Source organism: Calypte anna, chromosome 3 (genome assembly GCF_003957555.1).
Source record: "Calypte anna isolate BGI_N300 chromosome 3, bCalAnn1_v1.p, whole genome shotgun sequence".
NCBI classification, from domain to species: Eukaryota; Metazoa; Chordata; class Aves; order Apodiformes; family Trochilidae; genus Calypte; species Calypte anna.
In genome coordinates this window covers 70,775,974-70,791,136 of record NC_044246.1, presented here as the reverse complement: position 1 = coordinate 70,791,136, position 15,163 = coordinate 70,775,974, and the positions used below count along the sequence as shown (strand labels likewise).

General features: G+C 35.3%; 1 protein-coding gene across 2 annotated transcripts in view; it reads left to right on the top strand.

The window, feature by feature from the left end:
* Positions 1 to 15,163, top strand: part of AFG1L (AFG1 like ATPase) — a 68,685-nt gene that overhangs the window by 27,837 nt on the left and 25,685 nt on the right. The window contains exons 7-8 of one of the 2 annotated variants that reach the window (XM_030448777.1): positions 769 to 827; positions 14,862 to 14,944. In XM_030448777.1, the coding sequence (XP_030304637.1) occupies positions 769 to 827; positions 14,862 to 14,944 (142 nt within the window). The remainder of the gene's footprint in view (positions 1 to 768; positions 828 to 14,861; positions 14,945 to 15,163) is intronic. The other variant, XM_030448778.1, reaches the window with a different exon arrangement.

Below are 15,163 nucleotides of genomic sequence, written 5' to 3'. Positions count from 1 at the left end.
CCTCTTTCAGTTTAAGTGATAACATTTTCAATGAAAAAGTCATTCTGTTATGTACATGTTGGGGAGATGGATAGTTTCCATCCAAAACTCTATATTCTGTAGAGAACTGTATGCTATATAAAATACAAAATAAGATACAAAATGCAATTTGCTTTTAAATTAGTATTTTATTTGAGTGCAGATTTGCATTTTTTTATTTTTTGCAAATTTGCATTTTATTTTTTTTTCCTTAGGGATTACTTTTTTTTTTTTTTTTTTTTAGCTTTGGAAAGGGGGGTTTACCTGTTAGAATTGCTAGAAAATAGTGTACCATAGTACACTGCCTAAGAATCATACTAACCTTCTAAACCCAAATAGAGTATTTTTTTGTTTATATTGAATTATGTTATTTTCTCTTCTGACAAATACTTGGGACTTGGCTGCATAGTTTTGGTCTTATAATTACACCAATGCATATGCAGAATTACAAATCCTTTTTTATAGCCTTAGCTTAAAACAGAAGCTGGTCTTACTTCTTCTGCTAAAATTGGTTCTATGCCATTGGAGATTTAAGTCATCTTTCACTCACTGCCTTTTTCACACTTTTCCATGATGTTCCTTTCTTCCTTAAGAATGTATACAGTTTTCATACAGCAAAAGAGGAGAAATAAATTTCATCTCTTCTTTTCTGCCTTTTTCTGCAACAAGTTTTATTTGCCAGACTAAAAGACAAGCTGATATTGTTATTAAGACTAAGTAGCAAAATGATACTGATTTCCTTTCTTTCAGATCTTTATAAAAATGGTCTTCAGAGAGCTAATTTTGTGCCATTCATTGCTGTGCTGAAGGTAAGGAGAGTCACTTGTTCAATGCTTTTCAGTTTTCGTCTGATGTATTAATAAATTGGAGATTTGTACAGGATTGCTTTGATACCAGTCTTCAGATAAGATGTATATACTTTAACTGTTTGGGGCAAAAGTACTTGAAGATAAGGCAAGAAAGAAATCTTCCTGTCCAGTATTAACATGTCTTGAAAGTTGGACTTTTTTATTATGACAAAAAATTAACTTTTGAATAAGGTAGCAGAATTTGTTTGTTTGGATAGGACTTTCTTAATGCTATCTATAGTAGTATAGTAGTATATATATATAGTAGTATATATAGTAGTCCTCTAACTGTTCTGTGTTGCATTTGTAGACATCTCACATTTATTATGAGCCAAAACCTTGGTGTTCCTTTGGTGTAAAGGAAGTAGTGTTTGGGATATATCCCTCAGCTGCATTGTTTCTGGGTTGTCTTTGTTGTGTATAAATGAGTATTTGTGAGGCTTCTCATAACATCCAACATGCAGCAGTTCTGGAATGAGCTTCCCAGAGTCTGCACTTAGTGGTGTGGCAGGCTGTAACCTTCAAGTAATTCATTTAGATAAAAAAATGGAGCATCCTTTCTCAGTGTGAATAATACAATCAGTACTTACTTTACTATTAATAAGAACATATGCTGAATTCACATTTCTGAGTTCTGAGCAAGTCATAGGTGTTTTTAATTTACAAGCTATGATTGTATTCTTACATTGTTGAGGCTTCGCATACAGCTCCTCTGCCCTGCTCCACCTGTATTATGGCATATAAAACAGAAATAGCACTTCCCTGCCTCACAACAGTATTGCCAGCATAAATATGTAAATACTGTTAACTATATCAGTATCTAAGATAAAAGGAAGGTATGAGTTTAAGGTAGGTTTGGCTTAATGAGAAGAAATTTGGAAATGCTGAATAGGTGCATTGGTTGGATGTTTCTGTTCAGGTTGTCAGCAGTAAAGCAGTTGATGGTGCCTTGGGTTTTCAGTGGGGCATTTTGGAACTGTTAGAATGTTTAATTGCTTAAGCACCTTTGAAAAATCCCATCTTGTGCTGATATTTGAGCGATAACCTGGTTTAAAAAATGTGAGGCTCTTTGATGTCACTGCTGATCAGAGTAATCAGACTAAAATTTACATTTTGTGTTTGATACATGAGAAGCAGACATTAAATAAGCCACATTACAATGTATTTTAAAGTAAGACTTTTAGCAAATGACACATTACAAAATAGTACAATACAAAGTAATGTATAGAACTAAATCGATATTCTGTCTGTGTTTGTTTGAGAAATGGAGATTTAGGCTTCCCAAATGTGCTTATAAATCATGGCAATGGTCTTAACAGATGGAGTAGCTTTTGCTTCACCTGTTTATAATTCCATGTGTGACTTTAAGAAATGGATTATATCTTCCAGGGTTCTGTGTGGAAATATAAAGGAAAAATAGTACATTTGATGCTTGCAGATGTTTGATTTACTGTCTTCTCTACCTTTACCTCACTCCAAGCCATGAGTCTCTGTGTAGCATCAGTGTCATGTAACTTGTTTCCTTAAGGTGGCTTTGACAACTTGGACCAGCTCCTGTCTTTGTTTTCTCTGGGCTCAGAGCCTCCTGCATGGCTTTTGTTTGGGGTTTAGAGGGAGTGATTGGGTGTGTTGTTTTTTTCTGTTTGTTTCAGAAATTAACTTTTATGATGATAAATTATAAAAATAAGGCTTTAACACTAAAAGCAGTTCAAGTTCAACACAGGAGCTTCAAATTCTTTTAAATATCCTTGGGAAGATGAGATGAATGGAAAGTATTGACAGTACATTTCTGTTGAGTGAAGAGATGCTTCACTTGAAATAGATTTCAGGCTGTTCTGTTCCTCATGAATGGAACACACAATTCTTCAATACCCTGGTAACCATAAATCAAAAATCTGTCTTCAGATGATCAAAAGAAATGGTTTCTTTCTTGGGTCTGGAATTACTCATGTTCACCCTTGATTTCATTGCTGGTTTTATTTTCTACAGGTGATATGATTCCAGTATCTGTATTTAGGTTCCTATTTCTTACAAAGACAACTACAAACCAATTCCTGTGGAATAAGCAAAAAGGTGAAACAATGCTCTAGGGAAGATGCAGTTATCTAAAGTTTGGTGCCTTTCTAGTTGATAGATTACTGGAAACAAGTGGATACTGAACACCTGTAATGGGAGGTGCAATTGATGGATTCCACTTCTTGGGGCCACATAAAAGCTTCCAGGTCTGTGCAGCTGGCCCAGCCCAGTTGGGCTGTCAGGAGCTCTTCCTGCCCTGTGTCCCCTGCCCAATTCTGAACCTGTCCCTGTATTTTGGTCTTCTGAAACCTTATATAGTTTGAGATTTAAATTTTCAGGGATTCTCTAACCTTGTAACTTAAAGTAGTAGTTTTCATAAGCAGGGAACAACTCTCAATTGATTGGTTTGTGGCTGTGGCTAGAATTCTTTGTGACACAATATTCTTTATGGAAGGCTTAGTTTCTGCAACAGACTTGAGTGCTTCTTCAGTGCATGAAATTTTACAAAGAGCTTTACAGAGATAAGAAGTATTAGGAAGAAAAATCTTTTAATTCTGTAATTGCAATTAGATTCAGACCCTTGTGACTGAGCTTTTAATCTTGCAGCATCTTTTACTGAGCATTTTAAAGTGCATGAACTTGTGATTTATTTTTTTCCTTTTTTGCAAAGCCATTTCTTGAAAAGAAAAACATTGCTCACAGTTACTTTCAAATTCAAATGCTTAGATTGGAAATATTTCAAAAATTGTTGTCCTAAACCTGTAAGAAATATAAAAATTTCTAAACATTTTAAAACTGGTTTACAGATAAAGCTGTGCATCTTTAACAACTTGATGTAAGATGTGAGGTAAGGCTCTTAAAAAAAAACAAGAAAGAAAGTATGCTTTATTTTAGTTCTTTTGCAATAATTTTAGAAACATTTTAGTTTTAGCAGACATTTAGTGAAGACACATACATGAACCCTTAACTATACTGGAATCCTACTTCTGATCCAATTACTAATTTAATGCTTCAGACAAACAGGAAGGGAAAGTCCTCAAATAATTTATTATGTATAACTTAAATAAGTAGTTCTTGAGTTTTCAAAGGTTTCCTAGAACTGTGAAGTTGTAAAAAGTAAAGCCAAATGAAAACGCCAAGTATGTAACTTCTGCACTTTTCTCAAGTTTTTATCATGTGGTCAACCTGCACTGCACTAAATTCTAACTGAAATTCAAGAGGCTTTAGGTTCATAGCCTGAATATACCTTTTAAAGATACAGTTTTAAAAGAAAATATTTGGTTTTTACTACCTGCATTCTGCTTCAGCTAAAGAGAATCAACCTGAAACCTGTTAACCGTAGGACATGAAATTACTGTAAGCTTCATATAGTTAACTTTTTTCCCTTGGTATTAGGGATAAAATAATTACTTATTTTAAAACTCTTTGGTTCAAATTACTCAATAGTAAGCATTGTACACTCATCAGATAAAAAACAATGTATTTTTATACACTGTAATGTTCACTGTCCTTCTTGGAATTGGTTAATGATTATTTATTGACATTGTTGCCTACTCTCATTTGTTTAAAATAGAATTTGCCCTTTAGTTCAAAATAAAAAATGGAGGAATTTAAAAGTATTTTCAGTTTTCAATATCTTCGTTTGAATATGTGAAAACTATTTGTTTAAAACATTTTGAGTTGTCCCTGAGGAAATTGTGGGAGTTAGTTTTGTACAAAGGCATTTGGTAGATGTAAAATGTCTTTGATGGTGCACTCAGCTTTTGTCCAACCACCTGTGTGAGAAATGCAGGGATTTCTTGATTGGCGGATCTGCCACTTCCCCCTCCTCTCCCCCCCAGAAGTCATCTCCTTGATGAAATTGATTTGTCAGTTTGTTCCAGTCTAATGGTGTGATAGCCCAGCAGCTTTCAGTATGTTGAATAGTTAAAACTTGCTTCTGAGGTCAGTGTCAGCCACTCTGACCCCTGTGAACTGTCACCTGAGTCAGAATTGCAGGGATTAGGCCTTTGATATTGTGATGGCTTCGCCTATCAATTGACTTTTTCATTACTGAAGATGTTGGGCCTTTTGTTTCCCTTCTTAGCATGTAACCAAGCAAACTCCTAAGTAGAAGGAGCATTTGTTCTTGTTCTCTCTCTCTGCAAGTAATAGAAGTACTCATCTTTTGTGAAGCATACCTAATTATACACAGAAAAAAAATTAAAAATAGAAAATACAACCTGGTTGCAAGTATTTATGTGCTGAGCAACAGTAGCATTTCTGAGTAATTTTAGTTTGGCAGACTTGTGAGAACCGGTAACTAATAAAATGTTGTATTTAGGCAGCAAAGTGTCAGATTAGAAGTTACAGCCTTTCCTAAACACTTCCAAAGTGTTTAGCTTTCTAAGCCTTTGTGTGTGTGAAATTCAAGTAGAAGCATTATTTGAATTCAGAGCACTTAACTGTTTTAATGTTTTATAATATAACTGTTGTTTTTGTGTGTCTTCTAGATATCAAGCTGTTCAGTTTGTTTAGTTTCTGCCTTACACACATACTTGCACTTAGTTTGTTTTGATGCAGATCAAAACTTTACCTAGGGATAAAACAATTGCTACTGTAGCTCCCTCTTTGGTTCCCTACCTTCTTTCTTTAATTGTTAGGATTTCCTGAGTTCTTCCTTGGTTTGTTTACTCTGTGATCAAAATGAGTAAATCAAAGCATATCATAGATATGGAATAGTTAATTCCTGGTGTATCAGGGTAAATTAGTCTAATTACACGTGGCAGTTTTATTTGCTTGTGATGTAATGTGAAATGAGGTCCTGCCTCCCTCCAAAAAGCCCGAGCCAATTAATAAAGCTTTTAAGCTCTTTGTCACAGGCCACCGTGGAGGTCTGCAGAGAAGAACTTTAATCCAATAAACATTTCATTTAGATCATGAAAAGAAAGCATGAGGAGAAGCTCCTACAAGAGAGGGTGTTACCAGCAATTCTAGCCATGAAGAGATGTGAGGAATTTGCCAAATTAACAAAGAGGCCTTCATATTTCACACATAAATGTGTAAAAAATAATAGAATAATTTCATTTGAGTTGAACTTATATTGTTAAAATTCTAAGAAACCACAACTGTTTTCTTCAAAGAGTTTACTGTTGAGCTGGATGGACAGGGCAAGGGGAGGTTGTGAGAAACCCAGATAGCAAATAACACTGGCCGAAACTGGCAGAAAAAAAAAAAAAAGGGAATAGATAATTAGGTGTAATTAGCGTGTATGAATTGTTGTCTCCCTGCCCTTGGCTTGAATAAATTTTGGAGAAAAAAAAACCCTAGTGGTGAAAACGCTTTGATGTAAGAAGAGTCATTGTGGTTTGTCAGCATAAAGGCAGTGTTTTATACTTCTTACATAATGGTTGTGATACAGAAGGAGTGAATGGACCCTGCACCCCCCAGCCTGCTTTACAGCAAGGACTTTTGGATTCCCTTGAAAAAAAAAATGCATCAGAAGTTTTCAGTTGTTGGTAATGAGGTAGTGGACCTCATCAGAGCTAAGCGTAAGCCATCTTTAGCCTTTGTTTAGATCTTAATCGCTTTTTTTTTTTTTATTCTGGGAAATCCAGTTTTGTAAATCAATACTACTTTTTTTTTTGTTTTTTTTTCCCTTTTCTCCTGCCTGCCAACAGTTCTGGCAGGAGCAAAGGCTAGTACTCGGAAAAGAAATACAAATCAAATGTTAAAAAGAAAAACAACAGCAAAAAAGCAATCTAGACAAATAACTTAGTCTAGGGTGTAATTCCAATGAAATACATGTATTAGGGGTGAATTTGACCCTTAGCTTATGGAACATCATGTTATAAATTTGGAGTGAACTCTTGGCATTTGTTTTTCACAGAACACTGTTTATTAGGAGATTACAAGCTGCAGTCACTATCAGTTCTTTAGTAAAACTGCATGTTACACAGTGGTTTGTAGATTTGTTTTGGGTGTAGGGTTTTGTGTTTGTTTTCTGTTTAGTTGATTTTGGTTTGGTTTTTTTTAATTATTTATTCCTATTCTATTAAGGGATTTATCCTTAGTCTACAAGGAAGATTTTTGCTTAAATGATGTAAAACTGTGAGACCCATTCAGTGTAATTCTTACTGCATAGAAGCTTACCCTGCCATTCTTCTGCTCCCTGACTGGGAAAAGTCGAGGCTACTTGTCTGTTACCCAGCACAGCCACATCTGTACCTCCTGAATTCTTTCACCTTTGTCTGAATATCTGAAATACTATTCACAGAACAGTACATTTTAGAAGTCTCTGTCTTTATTCATGCACCATTATTTTACAAGTTAATTGTCTATTTTTCCTCTTCTTAGGGGGTGGCTGATTTGTAGCTAGACATTAAAATAAGTTATTGAAAAGTTGTACAATAGATCGTGTGGTCCTTGTGGCAGCAAGAATAGTGGGGTTTCTTAGTTGTTAAAGCTTGAAGACTATAATGTAAACTTATACAACTTCCATTGAATTAATTTTACCTCTGCATTTATCTTTGCCAGACTCTTCATTTTAAAGTTTAAAGTGTCCTTGTCACATGTGTAAGAGGCAGATCCATTTTGAAAATTATATTTGGCAGTACTTAACTTCCCAGATTTCTCTGCTCCTTTTAAAAATAATTTACAAAGAAAATGTCTGTCATCCAAAATCAACCTGAGCATGATTAGTTTCACTGATATGGTACTGTATACTTGGATGACATTTTGCAAGTTTATTTCTGTTTGTGTTTTTTTTCTGTAGGTTTAAATCAGAACAAGCATGAAGTATCTCAGGCTATTTTATCAATTTTGTTGCTGCAAGTAGCAAAGAATGTGGGGGAAAAGACAGACTAAAATAAATTAGTTAACCCATTAAAGCACAGCACTATTTTGTAGAACAAATAGCCTTTTGTACTTGAAGTTGATTTGATCTGTGAAAGGCAACACCTGAATATCATGCAAAACTAAGTAATTATGCCTGATTTTAAGGGTTTTTTTTCAGGTATAGGTCACAGGAAATTCAGTTAGGTTGGAGTATGTACAAAGCTAAGAAATATGCAGATATTCTGTTGTAAGATTGTGTAAAAATTATTTACAGTTAATACTTGCATAAAGGTTAGAAAGGTTGATGAAGTGATATTTAGTTTTGCTTTACTATTCACTGCATGTCAGAATGTAATTATGACTGATTCATGAAACTGTCTTAGCGATGAACCATCTTTATTAAAATGCTGATCAAGACAAGAGCTGACAGTAATAAAGAATAGAACATTTTAGTCTTGTTGCTTTTGAATGATTGCTAATTACCCCAGAGGTCATGTATAGTGCTTATGAGGATTCATTGACATTTTCTTTGAAGTCTACTGTTTCAACAATATCTGAACAGGGAGACGAAAACTGTGTGCACATCCAGCAAAGCTTGGACCAAGTTTTTATCCACCACCAAATACCTGATGATTCCCTCTCCTGCCTCCCCGTGAGTGCAACTCATTCCCATGGATCAGTGTAGCAGAAAGTTAGGAGTGTTACAAACTAGGTTCACTCTCTTGGGTTGTTTTTTTTTTGGTTTGGTTTGGGGTTTTTTTTTTTGTTTTGGTGGGGTTTTGGTGTTTTGTTTTGTTTTTTGTTTTTTTTTTTTTTTGGAGAAAAGCACCTTTTGAAGGTCCTGCACCTGTAGCATGCTTGCTCGTGACTAAGGGTATGGTTCATCTTTCATGACTTAGTTTTGTACGCTTCTCTCAGCAGTATGGACAGACCTGGCTCATGAGTCCCTGACGGGACAGTTTCACACTCTGAAACAAACTTGTGATTGTCACTTGCTGATGACTGTGAGAGTAACTCAAAGTTAAAGCCTGTAGGTTTGCTTTGTAGGTCAGAAATAACTTTTTCATGAAACACCATTTTTGGAGAAGAGGATTCTTGTTCTAACAGTTATGGCTCATTTGGAAAAATGCCTATTGTAATGGTGTCCTTTGGATGAAGAAGCCTCTTCTTGAAACCACTTAAGAAAAAATTTTAAAAAAAGAAGAAGCAATATTCTGTGTCATAATCTAACATTACATGAAGCCAAATAATGAAAAATAAAAATGGTTAAGTCTAGTGAGCTCTATTTATCTGAGGAACCTTCCTCTGTTGCTGGCTGAATGTTTTCATTGTGTCCCTCTGTTGTGTGGTGCAGGAGTTTTTCTCTCTTAGGCTGCTTGTAAATGTATGAGAAGAATGTTTCCCAATGAAGGAGCTCATTGTTTTCTGGAGGGAAGGAGTATTAGTGATGCTCTGTATTGTTAATGGATACCAAATCAACAGGATGGGTGTGGTGAGTTTTTTAGTGGGGTAGGGTTTTTTTGATCTAAGGTAATAACGTAAGAAATGGTTAGATACTGAGGATGCATTTGAAAAGGGAAAATGATACCTATGTGGAAGGTATGATACCTTTTGCTCAGAGAGAGTGGTTAGAAGTTGCAGTTTCCAGTTATGGCATGACTAGGTTATTAATATTAGGTATTCTTATATGTTTGTTTTGAACTACACCAGGAACCAAGAGTATTAATTGTGCAGCTTTGGTTACCTAGGAATAGGTATCTTTGTTGTTCATATGGGAAGTGTGTTTGATACAGCAGATGCAGTACTTCTGTTGCATTTCCAGGTGTCTGGTTTCACCGGGGTGTGAAAAGCTGAGGAAACTTAGCAGGTGTGGGAATTATGGTAATGATGATCCAGAGCTGAAGAACTCTTGCATCTCCCCTTACACCTTCTCTGCAAGTCCTCAGATAGGGTTTGTCTGATCCTGTTGGCTGACAGGGTGTTTTGTATAATTTTCTATGGGTTTTGTGTGTTTGGTTTTGTTTGGGGTTTTTTTTTTTTTGGTAATGCCATTAGAATTTAGAGCAGAGAATGACCATTGTGTTGACTTATGGTGGTCTGCAATAAGGTTAAGAAATATCTGCTCACCTGCATTATCAAGGGTCATGAGCTGATGGCAATATTTGAGCTCATAGGGGGACGTGGTATTTAGTATGTGTTTTATTGTGGACCACAAGGCCACCTTGTAGCATTTCAGTGGGTTTCATGATACATAGGACACACACATCTTGAGACCTTGCAGGTAATCCACTTAACTTGGACTGCCTTTTGGAATTTTTTTAAACCTTTGTTCTTCTACTTAATCAATCACATTATACTTCAATTTTTTTATCAGCTATACATTTTAATAACTGCCATTCTTGATTGCACCAACAAAGGAATATTATAGGTGCATACAGGAAGAAAAATGCATTTCTGTTAGTCTGCATTTAATAACTTTCTACAGTAACTATACTGAAAGTCTAATTTTATCTATTCTGAAGATTCTCATTTTAGGTGTTCTGTCTCCAGTTGAGCCTTGAGGTTTTGTCTTTTTTCCCTCTGGAATGAAGTTTTTCTGCCACTTCAGTGGAAATGAGTGCACGATCATGCTGTATTTTTAACTTACTAATTGTGTTTTCAGTTCTCTAATTGTATTTGTTCTTTCTATACATAAATACGTAAATGACTTCAAAATAAATTGCATGACTAATTAATTTCATGCATTTGAATTGAATAGGGTAAGTCAGACTTGAAATATCTCAATAGAATAGAAAATCTGCTTGAAACTGTAGATGGTTCTACAAGATCAGACTATAGCTTCTATTTTAAGTATGTATTTCAAAAGAAAAGTAGAAGTTTAGTGCAAGTAGTTGAAATTTGGAAGTTTAAATCTCCATCTTAAAAGGTGGTAAACCAATAGTTAACTTGTTTCTTTGACAATTAGGTATGAACAATCTGATCTCTCCAGTAAGTTCTCTGTCTGTTGATTAAAATTCTGTGGTGGTTATTAGTGAGTGAGGATGCAATCATATCTGTAGGGTTTAATCAGTCCCTGCTGGAGAAGTTAGTCCAGAGACAGAGAGAGGAACTAGAACTTTTATGTGTCATCTTAGTAGGGTTTTTCCCCATGCTGCAAAAAGAGGTAGGATTTTCATGGCTTGTAAATCACAGTATGATTTTCTGAATCCATCATGCACAGGTGTCATTGACACCTGTGAAGGGAAGAGAAGATGTGTGGTGGTACTCACATAAGCACTCTCTCTGAGGTTCAGTATTTCACTCTTAGAGTTGTGAGCAGTATTTTTTTTCCATACCGTGCAACTGTATGTCTGGTTTTCATTTTTGTAAGACTGGTGTTTTAAGTGTTTAGTTTGGATGTGTACAATATTTTAGTGTGCATAATTTTACTTTTATTATATGTTCTGATTCTACAATGTCTTTTTACCATTTAAGGCATATCTCTTGGAAAAATTATTTACAAATATTAACATTTTGCCCCCTGCATTCCTGTGAAGCAGCTAAGTGAACATGTACAGAAACAAATAACCACGGTGGGTACTCTTGTTTATAAAGTAAACCCCAAAGGGAAAAACTTTGGGTGTCTGCTCAGCACATAGCTTTTCTGTGACCTGAGCCTGACTTTCTGACTCTGGCTTTGAGTAAAGGTGTCCATGTGCTGAATCCCCCTTTAGAACAATCTCCATCTGTAAGTACTTAACTTGGAGGAGATGCACTGTTGTTACTGCCTGGCAGCACAAGTGTTCCTTCCATCACTGCCCTTCAGTTCTCTGGTGCTGCTCTCACACCCTTTCTCTTCTCTCCAGCGTTGAGTTCAGTTTGTGTAAATACCATTGCCCACACCAGTGCATGTTTGTGTGCTGTTTTGTTGGCATTAATTTCTTCCACATTATAATTTATTATATGTTTCTTTACACACAGTTATGTTTTGATTTTTTTTGTTTGTTTGTTGTTATATTCCAGTATGCCTATAGATCTATCTATACTCAGATGTTGTATATTCACATAAGGAGAAGTTGTTCATGCCTTACAAAGCTTATAGGCTTAACAACAGCAGTCATGTTTTGACAGAATGTTTTCCGGGAGCCTGTTGCTACAGAGATGATAATGTTTTGTTTTAATGCTAGGGGCCCATCCATTTTATGTATATTTATACAGAGCCTAACAGGTGTGAGTCAGCTTTGAAGTGTTTCAGTAAAAATAATTAATGGCAAGCAGTGGTAGGTATTCATTTGCATGAATAGAAGGGTTAGGAAATTCTTGTGGCTGTTTGATTTTTATTTAGAACACAGGCTCTAAATGGCTGGATTACCTTGCTGAAGAAGAGAGTCTGGAGAGGAATAAAAAAAGAAGGAAAGAAACTGGCTTCAAGGTCCAATCCAGTGGTTCTGGAGACAGCAATGGATGCAAAATATGCTAGAGATTCCATATAAACCAGAATTTGACTGAGAATGCTGATTTGAAAAATAGGAAACAAAGCTATATTGGAAAGATAGTACAGAATTAAGGCAAAAAGCCCAAGCAAGCAAACAAAACCAAACTCAGAAATTAATTAGGAGTGTTTGAGGAGCAGGATAGTAAAATGCCAAGTGTTTTTCCAAAGGACTAAGTATCTCTGTTCCTGTTAACTGGTCCCTACTTCTATGCTTATATCAGGTGTTACAGAAAACTGATGTCTCAGAATTCTCTTTTTCTATTTTGCTTGTGTTTGCAGTTGACTTTCACATCATAAGGAAGCAAAAACTCAGTAGAACTGTAATAGCTGTATTTTATGTATCTCTGAACAGGATACTGCTCTTGCCTTTCTGGCTGAAGGGTCCTGTAGCCCAGAAGACCTAACAGATATTTTTGAAATAACCAGTGCAATGTTATATTAAAATCAATAGTAATATGTTACTGTAGGCATACAAGACAAGGTTTATAGGGAAAAGAAGTATTTTTCATTTTGGCAGCTGTAGTTTAAGAAGGCCCCAAAACTGTAAATAAACTTTGGAGCACACAAACTCTTAACTACCACGACCATACCACACACTTAAGTGTATGTAGTTCTATGTTCTTTCTTCAAGGAAGAACACAACACCCTGAGAGGTAGAGTTCATAAACCCATCTCAAAGGCCAAAAAGATGAGGCTGAACTAATGTGAAATTTCCTATCTTTGTTTTTTTCCAGGAAACAAACTCAAAACAATAAGCCATGTTGCTAAATATCTTGAGTATCTAGAGTTAATCTAAATAATCTCATAGTCTGCATAACTGTAGTAATGTGATTTTTTTTCCCCCTACTATAACATGAAGAAAACAATACTTGAGCTAATCTAATACTTTTGAAAAATAAAACATTAGGCAGAAAGATGCTGAACATCAGTGCATGCCAGAGAAGAGCTAAGTATGCCAGCTTTGCTCTGAAATTTCAGGAATCTTCTTTTTAGCTTTGACTGCCACACTAATGCTGAAGAAAAGCTTAAACATCCTCCCTCCCTTGTGCATATTATTACATGTCTCTGGAACTTTTTTCTTCGGCTCTGTTGTTCTCTTTCTTTGTAAGCTTTCATGAAAAGAAAGGGAATAGATTATAATAATATTGTAGCACCAATGCTATTGTGTTTTCAGTAGCCTTAGTCCAAGATAATGATTTGATTAGCATGGCTTTTTCACTTAGCAGAATTAAAGACACATGGACTTTTCTGGGATTTTGTGTTTTCAGAATGACTTTTTTCCTCCCCCCTCCCCTTTTTTCTTCAGTTTTATATCTTTGCAGAGAGATTGGAAGTTTAAAATATGTTTAGAGCCTTCAGTAATAGCTATGGGCAAAAAAAAATAGTGCAGTGAGTCATCACAGGCACTCCTGCAGATATTTCTAAACTATGTCCTATGCAAGGCATTTGTTCAAAAGGCCATTGCTCCTTAAATCACTGATGATAGTTCTAAAATTTCAGGTTTTTTTCCCTCTGCAATGTCGTTGCTATAAATGAGATTTGACATTTCCAATTCTGATATTAGAATGGCCTCAAGGAGGCTTTGGAAAATTTGACACACAGAATATGAAATGCTTAATGAGAGTACTAAGGATAAACTCCTAGTTCATAGTGCAGTGAAGAAGCAGCATAATTTAGTGGATTCTAGCAATCCAAAGAATTTTAATGGTGTTGAATTACCTACAAAGAAAGCTTTATTGCTTTAATTAAATTATTGATAGAAGTACATTTTCTAAAATAGTAAAACTTTTTTATAGCTTCTTTTGCTTCTAGCTGTATAACAACCAGAAGCTGTGCATGTTGCCAGTAGTAATAGCAGATAAGCACAGGTATTGCATTTGCCAGAGGATGTAAAATCTGGATCCCACTGAAGTTATTGAGAATTTTGCTCGCAGCCTCAGGCTTTGAATCAAAAAACCCCACTCTTTAGTACAGCTGGTTTTGAGTTTGGACTACTCAAGGACATCTATATCACACTTGAAATCTTGAAGGTTGTTTAAAGAGGGGAAAAAAAAAAAGATCCTTTTCCAAGTCATTTCAGATATTACAAAAATGAAACAAAATCTTATTGATACAGAGCTTTGCTTATTCCCCTTTATGCTTTGGTCCATTTTGCAGCAAGACTTTATATTGTTAATACATTTGATGTTTGACTCATAAAAATTTTAATCTTCCTAGAAGCAGGAAAAGATAAACTCGGTTTTAGCTTATAAAGTAGAAGTAATTTCATTTGTCTTTGTTGCTAGAACTTGGGGTCTGTTAAACTTCTATTGCTCCTAATTTTCTAGTTCTGAATTTCTTAATGTGAAAATAATTATTTTTTCACAGCCAACAAAGCAGTACCCAGAGGGATTGAATAATACCCATCCTCGTTTCACTCCTCATGCTTCCAATCTGTTTTAATTTTCTAGTTGATAGATTTTTTTAAATGGTTACTTATTTGTTTTGAGTATGTGAATGATTTCCAGATTATTCCTTTGTTTTGTTAATTGTAAAGGAGACCTTTTGTGATCAATTTTGTGATCTTGACTTTCAGTTTCACAGATCTTACTCATGCTGATGTTTTATTGCAAAAGTGTCTTCTCTCTAGCAGAGATAATAGCAAATACAGCTTTGCCTTGAATAAAGCTTCTGTTTGTTTGTTTCTGTAGAAATACTGCAGCACAGTCCAACTTGATTCTGGAATAGACTACAGGAAACAAGTGCTTCCTGCTGCTGGAAAACTTTACTACCTGTGAGTTTATAATTTGCCTTCTTATTAGCTAATAATTTCCTAGTCAGTGGGAAATGAAAAATGTTTGGTAGAATTAGCAGAGTGTGACTTTTCCTTTCTTTGCCTTCTGGTCCGTTTTGTTCAGCAAACCGCCTTCCATTATGCCTTGGTATTAACTTCATTAAACTACATATTCAGTATCCACACTAGCATCATTTATAATGTGTGACTGAATAAAAA